Source organism: Meles meles, chromosome 2 (assembly GCF_922984935.1).
Source record: "Meles meles chromosome 2, mMelMel3.1 paternal haplotype, whole genome shotgun sequence".
Classification (NCBI taxonomy): Eukaryota; Metazoa; Chordata; class Mammalia; order Carnivora; family Mustelidae; genus Meles; species Meles meles.
Window position 1 is genome coordinate 148551578 of NC_060067.1, and position 18589 is coordinate 148570166.

At 39.4% G+C, this 18589-nt stretch overlaps 1 protein-coding gene across 6 annotated transcripts in view; it reads left to right on the forward strand.

Annotated features, from left to right (window-relative positions):
• Window positions 1-18589, forward strand: part of SLC10A7 (solute carrier family 10 member 7) — a 259444-nt gene that overhangs the window by 169315 nt on the left and 71540 nt on the right. For all 6 annotated transcript variants that reach the window (XM_045998437.1, XM_045998439.1, XM_045998438.1 and 3 more), the window contains one exon: window positions 17374-17409. In XM_045998437.1, the coding sequence (XP_045854393.1) occupies window positions 17374-17409 (36 nt within the window). The remainder of the gene's footprint in view (window positions 1-17373; window positions 17410-18589) is intronic.

Below are 18589 nucleotides of genomic sequence, written 5' to 3' on the forward strand. Positions count from 1 at the left end.
AGCAATTAATTGAGAAGCATGCCTCAAAAATGACATTTATTATATAAGGATGTTTTTAATAGTTTAACATGGGAGTTGAGGTATATAATTATGAAAAGGGTCATGTCTTCCTGAGGTCATCTGTCAAAACTTGGTTTTTGTATTATGTTAATGCTTATTACTTACGTGGCATTGGTTTATCTAGAAACAATATTTAATGTACATTTAAATATATAGAATCAGCCATACAACTAATTTATCTAGAGAAGAACTTCGCGGCATTGGTTTATCTGGAAGGTCCCACAGCACCACCTAGTGCTTTGTATTTTATTTTGCATAATATTTTTGTAAATTTAAAAATTCTGATCACATTTTAACATCAAATATGACACTGGAATAAATATAAGGATTAAGCAGTATTTTAAATAGAATAAGATAAAGTCATTCTTAGCTGTTTAATTAAAGATTTTAAGTGGAAATAAAAAATACTGATTTTATAACAGAAGTATTATAAAAATTTACTATTTCTAGTTCACAACCAGAGATACTCTTTAAAAGATTGTTACATTACATGTGACCTAATGGAGGTATTGGTAAGTTTTTTGTTTGTTTTTTTTAATCCAAAACAGTTGCTGATTCCTTTTATTTATTTATTTTTATTTGCTTCTCTATAATAAATTAAAGGTCATTTTTCCAGGCTTCTTTTTGAAGTCCATGAATTCCCAGTCTTCATAGATAGAACTCTAGGATAGTATCTGGCACATAATGCTCAGTAAATAAGTGTTGAATGAATGAATAAGAACATATCACATTATGTCCAAATTATATAGTAATGGCATGTATTATAGTGGAATTTTACTTTATTTACATATTTTAAGTAAATATGTGCAGTTACATTCTTATATCTGATGTCATTTAAAACATGAACACTAGTAGGTATTATTTCAAAGTCTGTAATCACAATGATATTCAGTTGTACCCTGAGATGTTTGCATTACGGCCTTTTTGTGTGTATTTGTCTTATTAAAGACTTTGTGTATTCACATTAGCTGTATTTGGAGCTCAGTCATAATGAAGTTCAATCAAAATGTTTACTAAAGAACACTACTGTCATCATTTGCCTTGTATATTTCAGATACTGATAGTTCTGCCATAGTGACCTAAATGGTCGCTACTTTAAAGTTTCTGCAATAACACATATTAATCATAAAATGCTAATTACACATTAAATGTACTCAATTCCTAATTATGTATTTAAAATTTCATGACATTTTATAGCTACCTGTTAGTGAAAATCCATTCATAGCCATAAGTGTATTGTTTTATTTTAAACATAACAGTGGTTCTTATTGATGTGGTATGCATAGATTTTTTTTTTTTTAACTGTCAAAGTGTGTAGAAGTTGCCCTCTACTGGGGAACTAGAAAAATTATGTTGACATAGATTTTCAATTTTCTTAAAGACTCTTAAGTTCCTTGGTGTAATTGACCAGATGATCATTTCTTGTTCTCTGGCACTTTTTAGTTCCAAAGATATAGAAGTGGTTAACAGATAACATTTAAAAATAAATCTGATATGAATATCCTTACAGTCATTTCTGAGTGGAAACATTGGCTATTCTTCTTAAAAACTTTTTTTAAGATTTTAATTTTTTAAGTAATCTCCACAAATGTGGGGCTTGAACTTACCTCAACATCAAGAGTTCCATGCTCTATGGACTGAGCCAGCCAGGTGCTCCTCCTCCTTAATAACTCTTTAGTGGCAACACCCAACAGTGCTGATCCAGAAGTAATTGTATAGGAATGAGTCTTCACTGAAACATTAAGAGGAATTAGCTGTATATAATTATATAACCAAAAATGAGGACTCTTTTTAGTAATTTACCCTGGGAATTTGGAGGACCAAAGTCCAAGCACTAAAAAAAATTTCAAGCTAGCTCTTTTGTGTTTTTCTGAGTCTAGAGGTGAAACTTGATTATAAAGGAAGTGGTTTACTTTGATTAAATATTAAATGTTTTTGTTAATTATGTTATGTTAGTCACCATACAGTACATCATTAGTTTTTTGATATAGTGTTCCATTATTCACTGTTTGTGTTTTAACACCCAGTGCTCCATGCAATATGTGCCCTCCTTAATACCCATCACCAGGCTCACCCATCCCCACCCCACTCTCATCTAAAACCCTCAGTTTGTTTCCTGGAGTACATAGTCTCTCATGGTTTTTATCCCCCTCTGATTCACCACCCCCTTCATTTTCCCCTTCCTTCTAATGTCCTCCATGCTATTCCTTATGTTACACAAATGAGTGAAACCATATAATTGACTTTTCCCGCTTGAATTATGTCACTTAGCATAATCTCCTCCAGTCCCATCCATGCTGATGCAAAAGTTGGGTATTCATCCTTTCTGATGGCTGAGTAATATTCCATTGTATATATGGAATACATCTTATTTATCCATTCATCTGTTGAAGGGCATCTTGACTCTTTCGACAGTTTGCCTATTGTGGACATTGCTGCTGTGAACATTGGAGTGCATATGGCCCTTCTTTTTACTACATCTGTATCTTTGGGGTAAATATATAGTAGTGCATTTGCTGGGTTATGGGGTAGCACTATTTTTAATTTTCTGAAGAACCTCCACAATTATTAAACTTTTTATACCAGGAAAAGCACATGATCATAAAATGACAAAGTATGTTTACCAATTGTAATAAGCTGATAAATTAATGTTCTTCCTCATCTCATCTCTGTTTTTCCTTCTGCCTCTAGGAATTCTGCCAGGCTTTGGGGAGCACTGGCTTAGAGAGGTTTAGGGTCTAGGATCCATCCTGTTCAGACCTCAATATCACATTGTATGTTTTTCCTTTCTTGCCCACTGATATCTAATAAAAATAAACATGTTATTAAGGAGAAACCTATTCAAAGTACATGTTGATGGTGATGGGGTAAGTCAGGAAAGGTGACTTCTTAAAGTCGGCCTGAACATCAGAATCCTACTGCCTCTGCCTTGCTAAGGTTGAGGGCTTGTGGAATAAGGATGCTCACATGAAGACCATTGGTAAGTTCCCCTCTTCTCTCAGCTGAAGCCTCTCTGAATCACAAAGCTCAGGACCAGTTTTCTAAGCTGCAGGAATGGCTTTAGCTAAGGAATATGATAAAAACCAGAATAAATCAGGCCATTGATATATGAGACAAGGCAAGTAGAGTGCAGCTGTCTCCATTCATTCTGTCCATTTTTGCACTCAGTATTGATCGTCACAGCCAGATCTAACAGCAGTGTGTGCTGTCACTTAGATGCGTCCAAAAGGAATGGATGGGCTCTGCCAAACCCATTTATTTAACATGTCTAGACACAGTATGGTTTTTCTTGTTTGTTTGTTTGTTGTTTGTTTGTGGTCAAGGTCTATCATAACTCTGAACTCTAGTTTTGATTGCACCGTTCTTTCAAATGTCTTATTTAAAAGAAAATCAATTAATAATTATTCCATATGTTTACTTTAACATCCAGAGGCCTTCATTAAAGGCCCATTCCCTAGATCTCCACAAATCACTTTTCATTGCCTCCCTTCTCTCTCCTCACTGACCCACATATCATCCCCTCTTTTTTATCCTCCACATCTCTACCTTTGCACAAATATTCTCCCATAGCCTTGCTGGAAATTCATGAGCCTTTTTGGGATGGGAGGAAGGCAGCACCTGGTCTAATTTTAGACCAGGTCTCTATGTCCTTTTTGCTTTAGACATATATATACAATAGTGCTGAAGAATAGTTTTCAGGTCTTCTGTAAGTAAGTCTTTCTCTACTCAGCTAGCTGGCTTACAGGAGACAATGAGGTATCAGAAATAAAGAAGTGGGCAGGGAATTTGAAGCACTTAATGTCCACCAACTCTGGGCTGTGGGTGAGAGACACTCTTAGGCCTCAATTTTGCAGTCTGTAAAGTGAGACAGCAAATGATTCTCAAGATTCCTTTTATTTTTATCTATTTATTTATTTTTAAAAAAGATTTTATTTATTTATTTGACAGAGAGAGAGAGAGATCACGAGTAGGCAGAGAGGCAGGCAGAGAGAGAGGGGGAAGCAGGCTCCCCACTGAGCAGGGAGCCTGACGTGGGACTCGATCCCAGGACCCTGAGATCATGACCTAAGCCAAAGGCAGAGGCTTAAGGCACTGAGCCACCCAGGCGCCCCTCGAGATTCCTTTTAGCTAGAATTCTCAGATATCTCTAACTTCTGCAAGAACTCCTAACCACTGTATAAACACATGGTGGTAGAGACCATGGATTCTGGAGCCAGATACATTGCTTGCCTCCCACTCTGCCATTTATTGCTTGGGAATTTTGTATAATTCTTCTGTCTCTATATCTCTGTTTCCTCCTCTATATAGTGGGAATCGTAGTGGCACCATTCTCAGAGGATTGTGGTGAGGATCAAATTGTTAGTACACATGAACAGTGTAGAACAGTTCCTGACACGTACAGAGTAGGCATTCAATAAATGTCAGCTAGTCTCATTATGATGACAAACATAGGGTTTTAAAGCATTTGAGAAAGTGTGTGTTTCTCATCTAAAGGATATGCTCTTCCCTGAAAGAAACATTTGTGGATACACATTCATTCATTTGTTCAGCAAAAAAATGTTAAGTATCTAGTCAAGTGTCTAGTATGTGGCAAGTGTCCTGTTCTGTAAAAGGCGTCAATGAGCAAAATGACAGATACACATTAAATCTTTTAAGCCAATGGGTAGTAAATATTCAGTGTTATTTTCATGGCCTAGAGAGAATTCCTTAGTGCATTCTTTTCATATATTCCTATACCACTGCAGATTGTATTTATAATCTTTGATCCTATTTTTAATTTATATTACATATTTTATGTTGATATCCTACAATCCATTTTCCGAATATCTTTTTACATTTCCTACTTCCTTCTTTGCTCTCCCCCCCCCCCCTTTCTGAAACTTTTCTTCCCTTTGGACCATCTCTTGACCTCTCAACCTTTATTTTTATTTCTTTGGCTGGAGTTCTGCCTCCTGGTACTTCCTACAGCCTAGCCATAGTCTCTATAAGCTTCTCTTTTCTCACCTATAAAATTGGGATAATCAATTTATTATTGGAATTTAAAATTAAATAATGTTTGGAAGCACATAGCACAGTTCCTGGTACATAGTGTCCATTAATAAATGTTGACTATTGTTATGAAGCCCGTATTTGGTATCACTGAAACTACCAGCTCCTGTATGTAAGATTCAGACACTTTGGCTGACCATTGCATAATGTAGGACCATCCTCTTGGCATTTTAAGAGAGTTGTGCTTCTTCTATATAATATTTGTTGTGCTGCTAATGATCTTTCATAGGCTGTTACATGTATTCCCAGGGAAAAGAAAACCACCACGACACACCAAATTGTAACCATGTGACCACAGTGGAGGCCTTGCAGGCCAAATTGAACCTTGACAAATCCTTGCTCAGCCTTGAAAGCTTGTGTCATCAAAAAAGCAATTTTGGGGGCGCCTGGGTGGCTCAGTGGGTTAACCTCTGCCTTCAGCTCAGGCCATGATCCCAGGGTCCTGGGATTGACCCCCGCATCGGGCTCTCTGCTCAGTGGGGAGCCTGCTTCCCTTCCTCTCTTTCTGCCTGCCTCTCTGACTACTTGTGATCTCTGTCTGTCAAATAAATAAATAAAATCTTTTAAAAAAAAAGAAAGCAATTTTGACCTAGTTTCCTTTTGCTGCCTCTTTGATCTAATATATACTCTATAGAAAAGCATTTTTAAGAACCTCCTTTGGAAAATTACTTATTGCATGGTAAATCTGTAAACTTAGAACACGTTTACATGAAAGATTCTTGAAAAATACAGAAAATTTCCACATCCATCTCACTTTAGGCTTTAGTTGATCTTCAGATTGTCCTTATCACTCTTAATCTAGATAGAAAAAGCAAAGTTAATAGTTTTAATACAGATCCACGAGTTTACATAGTCAGAAAGATTTACTTTTTCACTTAAAGGGTAAAAAGAAAAATCGTGAGTTTGAACACTGTTTTTTCAGCCTTAACATATATCACCATATTCTAATTAGCAATGTACATGTTATTTCCCTTTTGTGTTCTTGTATTTATCCTTTTTCTCATACAGCTCTGGATGTTAGGACTCTAAACTCCACATGTTTTGCCCACTATCCAGCATCCTGCTATTCATTCACCACCCGCCCCCAAACTCCCTGGCCCTTCCCTTTGCTTCCATCATCTTTGGCAAAGAGAATCATCTTCAGATTAGAAACGGTAAAGTAAATATTGGCAAAAGGAAAGTAGACCTAAGATTAGCAGACTCTGTCTTCTGACCCAGACAAATTATTTTGTAGGGTCCTGAGAAAACTAACATTTGAGATTGCTGAATTGCTCTCTTTGACAAATCATAAAGAAAAGGAGTAGAATCAGCAGCTGGACATGTGCAAATGTCACTGCAAATATCAAAAAGGGGAAGAAAGTAGATTTTACACACTATTAACTGGTAATTTTGTTTTCAGTCTGGAGAAAAATTGAAGAAAGGGTAATTAAGTAGTGTGGTATAAGCAGTTACAAAGGAACATGCTGTGATATTTGGAAGCCAGAGTGGGTTCACCAAAAACCCAAGTTCTTAAAAGTAAAAGTTTGTTACACTTATGCATTTCTTTTTAAAATATAACTGCTAGGGCGCCTGGGTGGCTCAGTGGGTTAAAGCCTCTGCCTTTCGCTCAGGTCATGATCCCAGGGTCCTGGGATGGAGCCCCGCATCGGGCTCTCTGCTTGGTGGGGAGCCTGCTTCCACCTCTCTCTCTCTCTGCCTGCCTCTCTCCCTACTTGTGATCTCTATCTGTCAAATAAATAAATAAAATCTTTTTAAAAAATAAAATAAAATAAAATATAACTGCTAATCCAAAACAATACCTTAGAGCAGGGGTCCAAACTACAGCCCTTGGGCCAAATTTGACCATGCCCTTTTGTTTCCTTATTGACTTTGGTTGCTTTTCAGCTACAGTAGCACAGTTGAATGATTGTTTGTTTGTTTGTTTGTTTGTTTTTTAAAGATGTTATTTATTTACTTGACAGACAGAGATCACAAGTAGGCAGAGAGGCAGGCAGAGAGAAAGAGGAAAGGGAAGCAGGCTTCCTGCTGAGCAAGAGAGCCTGATGGGGGGCTCGATCCCAGGACCCTGGGATCATGACCTGAGTTGAAGGCAGAGGCTTTAACCCACTGAGCCAGCCAGGCACCCACAGTTGAGTAATTGTAACAGAGCTGTCTGGCCAACAAACCCTGAAATAATTGTTATTTGGCCCTATTCAGAAAAAGTTTGCCTTCCCCTGCTCTAGAACTAAATCAGTTCTTTTTGAATTTTAATGTGTCTACAAGTATTCTGGAGATCTTGTAAAAATCCAGATGATGATACAATAGACCTGGGATGGGGTCTGAAATTCAGCAATTCCTGACAAGGAATTCCTGACAAGCCTCCACACGAGACCAGTGCTGGTGGCCCAAAGACCACAGTTTAGTCTAGCAGGGATCTAGGTTTGAAACATACATTTAGAAAATTCCCCAATTTAAAAAAAGAGAGAGAGCTAAGTATGAGTTGGAAGTCAGCTCAGTTGGTTAGACTCTTACTTATTTTAATCATAATCAAGAAATGTTAGAGGATCAGTGTCATCTTGGAGAGGTTTTTCTGGTCATTTAAAAATCACTATCTAATTATCATTCTCAAAAAAAAAAAATTAATTATCATTCTCCTGTACAGGTAAGGGTATTTGAAGGGAGCAATAATGAGTTTGATCACTCAAATGTTGAGATAACCAGTATCAGCTGGGATGGCCTGCTGGACATTTCCTCTGTTGGAAGGCAGTTCTCCATATATCTATCACATCTCTGTGCCTCTTGTCATCAGAGGCACTATGGCCCTTTGTTCTCAGCTATCTTCTCAGGAATGTTTCTATAGTGAATGGCCTTGAAAGATAAAATATATCTCCCTCTAGAACAAATGGCAGGTACACTTACTGCCACAGAAATATAAAGTTAGTATTTCTCTCTAGAGCAAATGATAAGCATGCTTTCTGTCCCTTATAAAAGATTTGGATACCTAAACTCAGTATTTCTTTTCTGGAATACAACCTACCATAGGTGCAGGCGTCCATCTGAGCCCATTTACACCACCCTGCTTGACTTGGGGGCGAGGAGAGCTGATGCTCACTTAGTCGGCTTCCTTTCCTGTGAGTGATACTGCCCTGTGGCTATGACCCAGGAGTCTTGTGTTTTCTTCCAGCATCCATGAAGCCGTGGTCAGCTAACTTGTTACCTTCACAAGATGGTGAAATCTGAGCCCCATCACTGTCTTAGACACCTGCTCCCATTAGTCACTACACAGGTTTTCCAATCGCTGACTTGCCCGTGCCTGAACTTCACTTACTTAATATAGAAAATAGAAGCTCTTGGGGGCATCTGGATGGCTCAGTGGGTTAAGCCTCTGCCTTCAGCCCAGGCCATGATCTCAGGGTCCGGGGATTGAGTCCCGCATAGGGCTCTCTGTTTAGCAGGGAGCCTGCTTTCTCCTCTCTCTCTGCTTGCCTCTCTGCCTACTTGTGATCTCTCTCTGTCAAATAAATAAAATCTTAAAAAAAAAAAGAAAAGAAAAGAAAGGAAAATAGAAGCTCTTAAATGAAAGTCCCTTCAACTTTCTAACATCAAACACATGCAAGTTTGTCCTTAAGGTAGTAAGTATAATCCCTTCTCTTTTCTAAACCTCCACACCCTCCAGCCCCATTGATTTTTCTCCTCCTCCTCCTCCTCCTCCTCCCCCTCCCCCTCCCCCTCCTCCTTCTTCTTCCTCCTCCTCCTCCTCCTTCTTCTTCCTCTTCCTCTTCTTCTTCTTCTTCTCGCTCCTCTTCCTTTTTAGCCCTCAATCCAGCTTAACTTCCACACTAGTTATTCCATTGAAACCATTTTCTTCTAGGTCTCCTCTGAGCTTTAATGTGTATTCTGTATTCCTGAACGTCTTTCCTTCTCTGTAATAGCCACCGACTGTATGGTGAGGACTCACTCATCTGTAGCCACTCTCCACCCTAGATTGAGCTTCTGTCCCATCTATCCAACTACTTAAAGTGTCTCTAAATGGAGGCCTTATAGACATCTCAGATCCATCATCTTCCTAAAGAAAAATTGATCTACATACATCCCAAGTCTACTGTGGCTCAGTAATTGGCTTCACAACCTCCCTATTTGGCCAAAACTCACTTAACTTAGAAGACTAAGAAGCCCTCTGTCCGTCCTTTTAATCACCATCCCTCCCTCAATATTTAGTAAATCTACCAGTCCACATGTCAAATACTTCTTGAGGATGTGATATCTCTGTCTTGATCATTAAGCTTCTGTCACCTTAGCCTGAATCCACCTCTGTCTGGATTACTGAACAGCCTCCTCATTAGTCTCCCTCCTTTTAATTTCCCGCCATTTTAACCTCTTTTCTAAATTACACCCAGGCTGATTTCTGCCTGAACATGGGTATAATCCAGCCCTGGCCCCAGGCCCTTCCCCTAGATCCACACCTCCATAATTCTCTCAGTGGCTTCCCCTTGCCTTGAAACAAAGCCACACTCCTCAGCATGGATGATTAGGCCTTCCTGCTTCATTGGGCTTCTAGCTTCGTCTCTCCCATGGCCCACCCCACACTTTACCCTTCACCTGCAGTTGGCTGTATGTTCTCCTTGCCTCCAAAGCCTTTGTACAGCCCCTACTCCCTCCCTGTGTGTTTTCTCCCCACCCGCCTTCTCCGGGGCTGCCCCTTCTTTATGTGCCCCACTCCTACTCCGCTTTCAGTTGTCATCAAACTGCTCTCACCTCCCCGTTAAGCAGTCTCATAGCATGCTGAGACTGTAATTTTAAACACTCACTGTTTTACTGTGGTTGCTTTTCTGTCTTCTGTAAAGCACTGAGGACATCATTGTACATGTTTCATTGGCCACTATCCCTCATCTAATGGGGCCTGATGGAGGAGTCACCAGGTAGGTATTTGCTGAATTTATCAGTGACAGATCAAAATCTCAGAAGATACTAGGCCAAATCTAATAAGATAACACTTACTACGTACATAAAACCCTTCATTTTGGTCTGAAGAAACGCCATAATCTTTTGGGAATAAGACAGTAGAGGTATTGCTTAACAGAGGTGTCGAAGTTACAGAAGGTTGGGTAGAACAGCTTTCTATAATGGGAACTCCTCACGGGCAAGAACCATAGCATTAATCATGCACTAAGTACATTAGTGAGGTAAACAATGCCCACCAGTGGTTGTAGGAGAAGAAAACTAGGAAAGAAACAACAAAGGTATTCCAAGATAGTCTTCAAAGACAAGCCAGAGGTTTCACAGAAAGTATTTTTTGGAGTTTTTTGTAAAAGTCCACTTCAAAATGCCTGCAGTTTTATGTGCTAAGGAGACTTTGGAATCTTTTTCTCATCAGCTCCTGTGATGTGTGATACATGGTTAGCACTCAGTAATGTTTCTTTAATTAAATGTATGTCACTGAAACGATCCAGCTGTCATTCCTGCAAGGCCTCACAAGGTACTGTGGCTCCCATGGAGTCCCACAATCTAGAAATAGATCCTTAGCTCTGCAGGTCCAGAAACTCACTGTGTTTAGCACACCTCAATATGGTTGTGCTTTAGGAGCCTGAGGTCAGCTAGTCAGCATGCTCTCTTTCTTTTCTTTTTTTTTTTTTAAGATTTTATTTATTTGACAATAGAGATCACAAGTGGGCAGAGAGGCAAGCAGAGAGAGAGGAGGAAGCAGGCTCCCTGCTGAGCAGAGAGCCTGATGTGGGGCTCCATCCCAGAACCCTGGGATCAGGACCTGAGCCGAAGGCAGAGGCTTTAACCCACTGAGCCATCCAGGCGCCCTGCGTGCTCTCTTTCTACCAAAAATGCTACTTGGAAAACAAAACTATTTTTCAATGTTTTCTTGGCAAACATGGACTCAGACTAGAGAGAACTGACTGGATGTTTTCAGTGGGTGGTGTTATCTAGCTCCCATAGTCTGATGCCACTGTCTTTACTATAGTGCCCTGTGCCTGGCAGACACACCAGAATGCTCAAGCCAGCTGCTAGGAAACTTCTTCCCCTGACAGAGCCATGAACATACTGAGAAATGCTTAATTTGGGGGTGTTGAGCCATTCACTCTATGAAGGTCCAGTTTTAAAGAGGAAAGTGTAGGCGTGTAAGAGGAAAGAAGCCCTTTCCCACCAATCAACCACAACTTTCTTTCCAGATACTACTCCCAATACCTTTTTCTTTACTTTATGAAGTTTACTCTGATGTTTGCTCTGAGATCCGTGTTTACCAGGTCATATTCTCTGGAGACCATATATCCTGACCATACCACCACTTTATAATTTATTGCTTAGAATGTATTGGCCAATCTCACTCATTACATATTAGTTCAACAAGAATAAGCTTCTCTTGAACTTTTTTCTTTTTTAAAGATTTTATTTATTTATTTGACAGACGGAGATCACAAGCAGGCAGAGAGGCAGGCGGGGGGCGGGGAGAGCAAGCTCCCCACTGAGCAGAGAGCCTGATGTGGGGCTTGATCCCAGGACCCTGGGCTCGTGACCTGAGGTGAAGGCGGAGGCTTAACCCACTGAGCCACCCAGGTGCTCCTTCTCTTGAACTTTCTAAGATACCACTGTAAACTGACTACTGGACAACATGTGAAGACAAACTGGGAGTTTTAGTCGGCAATAACCCTTTAAAAAAAAAAATCTTAGCATTAACAAAAGTGCAAGGTTCAGAGTAAAGTAGCTGTCTAAGTAGAATTTTCAAAAGCTGAAAACATGACTTTCTTACCAATATAAAATGAGCTCATGTCAAACATTTATTTAACTGGGGAACCAGCAGGATGGTAAAGTTGATTTCTAAGAGATTATAGAAATGGGGATTCTAGGAGCACCTGGGTACCTCAGTTAAGCATTTGACTCTTGGTTTTGGCTCAGATCATGATCTCCAGGTTGTGGAATCGAGCCCTGTGTTGGGGCAGTAGTGAGGGGGGCTGCTCAGCAGGGAGTCTGCTTGGGATTCACTTTGTCCCTCCGTTCCACCCTCCCCCCCCATAAATAAAACTTAAAAAAAAAAAAAAAGAAGTAGGGATTATATAGTCCACCAGAAAAGAATAACAAAATAAGTTCACTAGGTTAGGGACAAAACTGGCTAATACCTATAGGGTAATAAGACCATAACCTTTGTCGTCTTTTTTTTCTACTAGACAAATTATTTCTGTATCTACTGGACAATACTGTATAAGTTAGCATGTAATTTCTGAGCCTGAATTACTAGTAAATAAAAGTCCAACAGAGGTATATCCCTCCAGGTAATTAAATAATCCTTGGATTGGCCTGTTAGTGCTCCAGGATAAAAACTCCAAGTTTTACTCAATTGTCATAAAATGAGTGCTATGAAGGGATTTGAGGGAAATTGGAAGGGAAGATGAACCATGAGAGACTATGGACTCTGAAAAACAATCTGAGTGTTTTGAAGGGGGGTGGGGGATCGGAGGTTGGGGGAGCCAGGTGGTGGGTATTATGGAGGGCACTGGATGTGGTGCATAAACAATGAATTCTGTTACGCTGAAAATAAATAAATAAATAAATAAATAAATAAATAAATAAATGAAAGAAATGAGTGCTGTGTGCTCTTAGGTTCACCTGAAAGAAATTAGGTCTAAGAGGAGCCTCAGAGCCCTGCCCTAGGGAAGTCATGTTGAGGGAGCTGCCTAATGACCTTTAGCCTGGAAAAGACTTAGTGTGGGCACCCAAATGCTCATCTCGGCATTATTCTTAAATTGTAGGCTTGAAGCAATAGTTGAAGAGTGCAGAGATTTTATTTACACCACTCAAAAGCAGCAATTAAAAGGCCATCCCAAGACAGGAGGGGTGAGACGTGCCCTAAGTTGCTCCAAAGGGGAAGGCAGGGCGACCGTGGAGGTGGTTTGGGATCATTGAAAAGAGAGCTTCTCTGTTGTAAAAGGACAGCGTGTGCCTTCAGAAGAACATTGCCTCTCTGTGGGTTCTCCGGCCAAAGGATAGCCATCATAGCCTCACCTCACGGTGAGCAAGTGAGGGAGGCAGAGGGGGTCACACTTCAGAGGAGTTTCTGTTGTTCTGTAAAAATTAAGTGATTGCCTTTTAATTAAAAAATAAAAAGCACCTTTTCCAAGCCTTAACATTGAACATCCTAGAGACAGACACCTAAGAAGTCAATTTTGGTTTCTGTGTGATCACCACGATAGTTGTTGCAGCAAAGTCTTTTGACAACATTTCCTATTTTTAAAAAATGATAATTCACTTAAGTTTTGCCTTTTTAACTAACATTACCGCCAAGAGGTACATTTACAGTTTTGTTGTTGTTGTTATTTGGGAGTTTTGGGGGGCTTGTATTGTGGCTAAATCTCGGTGTCTGAGATTTGACACTTTTTTTTTCCTTCCCACTGAAGCTATTGAAATATATTCACCCAGTTATTCACATCAGAGGTGTAAATGGATTTTCTGAAGGCTTTTTTAAGAGCCAATCAAAGCCAGTCACTTTGTGACTTGACTTCTTCAGGTGTTGCAGTCAGAAACCTTAGCACTCCATCCCAATTGCAAGGACACTAAAACTGTGTCTTGACCTTGAATCTGCAAGCAGAGGGGTAACATCTTTTGCTAGAAGTGCTCATCTACCACCTCTTTGGTTTTATCCATTTACATAGGATTTACTGGCGAAGAGAAAAGAGACAATCAAATTGAGCCTTCTCTATACCGGAGAGAAAAGAATATGTTTGTCTGACTTTCCATCTCCTAGTGATTGTTGCTGTTACAGTTTACATTTCAGCTCACCCTTTTTACCATCGATTTTGTAAAAACCTGACTTAAAAAAAATGAATCAACTGTGTCACACAAAGGCTGATCTCTCAATTTGTTTCATGTCATCAAAAAGACATACTGAGTTTGAAGCTCCTCTCAGGTTTACTGTAAAAATACAACCCTGAGGAAATAGGGTAAGACTACAAAGATTTTATTTACACCATTCAGGCTCCCAGGCTGTGGAATCAGGGAGACAGAGATTGAATTCCCGGCATCGCCTCTTCCTAGGTCACTCTGTATCTCTGAGACTTAGTTTCCTTCTGTAGGAGATGGGGATAATAATAGTCCCTACCCCATATGGTTGTTGTGAGAGTTCCATAAGATAACATTCATGAAGTCCTTAGCACATCATTGATGTAAGATAAGCTTACATAAATGTTGGCTATCAGTATTTTAACAATTATTGTAATGACTGCGCTAAAATTTAACGGTGTTCTTGTCACAATTAATGGCATTGTGGCTGACTCATTTCCTAATACAATTGAAAAACAGATTTCAGCCCAGTATAACAATTCATTCTTAATTAATGAAATTGAATAAACATTTTTAAGAAAATAATGAGGAATCTTGAATCCAGAATTAGAAAACACATCCTATTTGCCAGGAAATTTTTAATATTTTAGGAACAAATATCGTTAAGTCTTTAGAAGAATTGCAAAGAAGCGATTGTGTTCAACTATACACTTGAAATATTCAGGCAGGAAAACCTGCAGATAATAGCACTCAGCATTCCAAAATAGCGTCATCTTTAAGAATTGGTTATCACCTTGACAGCAAGATCATAACAGCAGCTAATCACTATATGTATGTCCAAAGCAGAACTCTGTCGAAAACTGTACTGATTGCTGAAACTTGACACCTAGGACCAGTGGCATAGTCACTGAAGTGAAGTTCTGGATTTGGGGGTGGGCAAAGCAGGATCAAATCCAGGTTTTGCCTTTGCCATTTATTTTCTGTATGGCTGTGGGCTGTTTGCTTAGCTTTTCTGAACCCCTATTACCTCATCTATAAAATGGGCCTATGATGCAACCTACCTCCTTCAATTAGGGGAGGACCACATTGTAGGAATGTGCTACATGAAAGTCCTGAAGCAAAATGCCATTAATAGTCCTGGTATTATTACTAATACTTTTAGTATTCCACTGCAGCAAAGGAAAATTAGTGGTCACTAGGAAGAATGTGGGTCCCCATGTACTTATAAGATGCCAATGTGGCTTCACCTCCTCTGATATAAGACAAATGCCCTCTGAGTGGTGACAATGCTCAACATTCATCCTAGTGGAAAATTCTAATCCCATCATGAGTGTAATTGGTGCTGTTGATGTTTCACAATTAATATTAATTCAAGTTTCTACTTTCTTTTATCTGGATATGGGTGAATTGATAGATAACAAAGGTAAAACTGGTTAGCTTATACTGTAAGTCCAATTTTTTCTCTATATACAAAATTATGTACTGCCTCACTGTACCTTTACTTGATATTCTCGAGTAGTTTGCCATTGTTGATCAGATCAACTTCAGACTCCCTCTTCTGGCCACGAGGTCCTTGGTGACCTGGTTTCTGATGCCTCCACTTCATATATTCTTTCCACCCTGCTCAACTTTGTATAGCTTTGTGAATTCCCTTCCCTCTTCCTGGAATATCCTTGTTTTCCTTTCTGCCAGATCAGTTTCCACTAATTCTTCTAATTAATGGAACAGTACCTGTCATATAAGTGGACTTTCAATAAAAGTTTAAGCAAATTGACTTGAAATCAGATGGCTCCCACATAGACTGAAATAGCCAGATATTTTCATTTCCACATAGCCTTGTAAAGTTTGGAATTCTTCCTGAGGTCTAAGTATATTCCATGTCATTGAAGGAAAAACAGTAGCTCTTTTTTTTTAAGATTTTATTTATTTATAGATAGAGATCACATTTATTTATAGATAGAGATATAGATTTATAGATAGAGATCACAAGTAGGGAGAGAGGCAGGCAGAGAGAGAGAGAGAGAGAGGAGGAAGCAGGCTCCCTGCTTCCTGCCAAGCAGAGAGCCCGATGCGGGGCTCAATCCCAGGACCCTGGGATCATGACCTGAGCGAAAGGCAGAGGCTTTAACCCACTGAGCCACCCAGGCGCCCCAAGACAGTAGCTCTTAAAATTATTTTGGCATTTTGCACATTTAGCTCTCCTAAAGGTGCTGATGAGAACCTGTTTCATAGACACCAATAGAGTTGATACGCCATAATACATATTTTAATAAACAATTTAACACTTAAAGTGTTGTATTTGTTATTGCTAGCTGCAAAAGTTTGCACAATAAAGAAGCATTTATTCTATTACTTAACTATAAAACAAACTCTTGTGTGAATCTTCATGTGCAAATCACATGTGGTATATTGCCTAAGAAAGTCATAGCAATGTTCATAAAAGGTAGCCCACCCCTCTTGGGTCACATCCAAAAGAATTAGTTACTGTAATGATGAAAAGATTTCATATAAATATCAAAAGGACTTTTTTCCAAATGTAATGAAGTGGTCCCAGACCTTAGATCCTGGGCACCGTATAGTCTCTGTCTGTCTCTTTCTCTCACACCTATACACGCACATACAGACTCTTTGGAATTTTAAAGTTCCAAATGGAATTCATTAATAAAAATATGGAATGCTTTTTCTTGTATAAATCATAATGAAGGGTTGAAATATAAAGGAAGAACTAAAAGGGACAAATAATCATCCACAGCTCTAAAACTGAAACCTGTCATGTTAACTCCCAACTCAAACACCTAGTTTTAAAGATTTACCTTCAAGAAACCCAAAAGCTTGTATCCTGCCTCATTGACAACAGCCTCAAACTGTTTCCTGTCATTGCTGAAAACAAATCTTTTGCTCCTTTCTGCCTAGGGGAGGCAGAGGGACCGAGGTGGTCCTATGTGGCTGAATTAGATGAAAGACTTGCCTTCCACCATGGAGACATGGAGTCTAATCAAGTGAAATGAGTTTTGAGATCCCAGCTCATTTCCTAGGGGAGATCGCCTCACATTACAAAATCACGACATCTCATTCATCACAACTGACGTGGTCTTTGCTCAGGAGAGGACCCCAACTGGGACTGAACCACCTGTCTTCTCTTGAAAGGGGGCACTTTATCCAAGTTAGAGTTGAAAGCCTTGGAGTGGGAAGGCTTGCCAGCTTCACCCGAGTGATACATATGCAACATGGAAAGCAACTTCCATTTTAAAAAGGGCAGACGAGTTTAAGGAAGATTGGTGATTGTACGTTTAACGGCACCAGATACAAATAATCGTAATAGAGATGCTCAGACTTTATGGTAGGGAGAGCCAAGACTGGGGCTCCCTCATCTTTATCAACCTAGATTTTATTAAACGGAAGTGAGAAGGATCAACATTTCCATGCATCAGAGTTTAAAATGGCAAAGAAAGTGTCCTGCTTTCCAGGCTGATAAATGATCATCGTCTCTTTTATTTCTTTCAGGGCATCGTTATAACACCCCTGCTACTGCTGCTTTTTGTGAGTATTTTGATGTTGTTTTTAATATCTTTTATTAAAAGCCATCTACAACCCGTTAGGAAAGGGCATTAGGATGAAATGGAAATTTGAATCCTTTTGCACCACTTTGCATCACCTTTTGTTCTTCCAGTTGAACTGTACCAAATAATAACATGTTGACACAAAGGATCTCTGTGGTCTCATGATCCAAGGACGGCATCAGAGCCCAGTTACTGGGCCTCTGACTCCAGGGCTAAATCATTAATTATTATAAATTAATGACCTGCGACATAGGTCACAGATATATGCTCTCTCTTTTCTCATTAGTAGAACCGAAGTGATTGCTAGTGACCCAGTGTTTGATAGAAAGAGGCAAGGACCAGAGGATCAGAGAAAACTTAGGTCCCAAGGCTTGTAGTAACTGGCTCTCTTACTCTGGGGAATGCTGCCTCAGTTCTTCCATCTGTCGAATGGGAAGCAATAACACCTACCTAGGCTGTATGCCAGGGAAAATGAAATGTGCTTCAGACATAAAAAATGCCAGCCACTGGTTAACTAAACAAAAATTGTTCTGAGAATGAGAACTGCTAATTAACTGTCTCATTTCTTTTGGTGCTAAGCATATGAGAAATTAGATGAAAGATTGTAATAGAAATTAATGTTATCTCATGCTGAGAAAAGCATATGTAATCATGAATGATACCTAAAATATTTTATGAACTGTGCATTTTTCATACACAACATTTCCCAAGTATAAATCACTCCACTCATCACTGAAATGGAGTTGGGGATCGTTTCTGGGTGTGAAATGTAGCTGTTTGACTAGCACTATTTGTCAGAGAATTAAAACTATGGGGAAAATTTATTTAATTATAGTGTAATTAACCCAAGTTGGAATTCAATTAGAGTAATAGTGTGAGGGACTTCATTTCTCACAAGCTGTGCAGGAAGTGAAGAGGGAGAGATGCCCTCCTAAGCAGTTAGATTCTGCATCTTTCATGAAAGACATTACCTTCAAGTAATAAACCTCAGCTTCCCCATCCCTTCTAAAATGCTGGCTCCATGCTGACAAGGTTAGGAAGAGTCAAATCATCAGATCACTTTGCTCAGTATAACAAACCTCATTAATTTAGATTCTACCAATTCGGAATTCGCAGTGAGTCACATTAATACTGAAGTGAATATTGATTTGTATTCACTT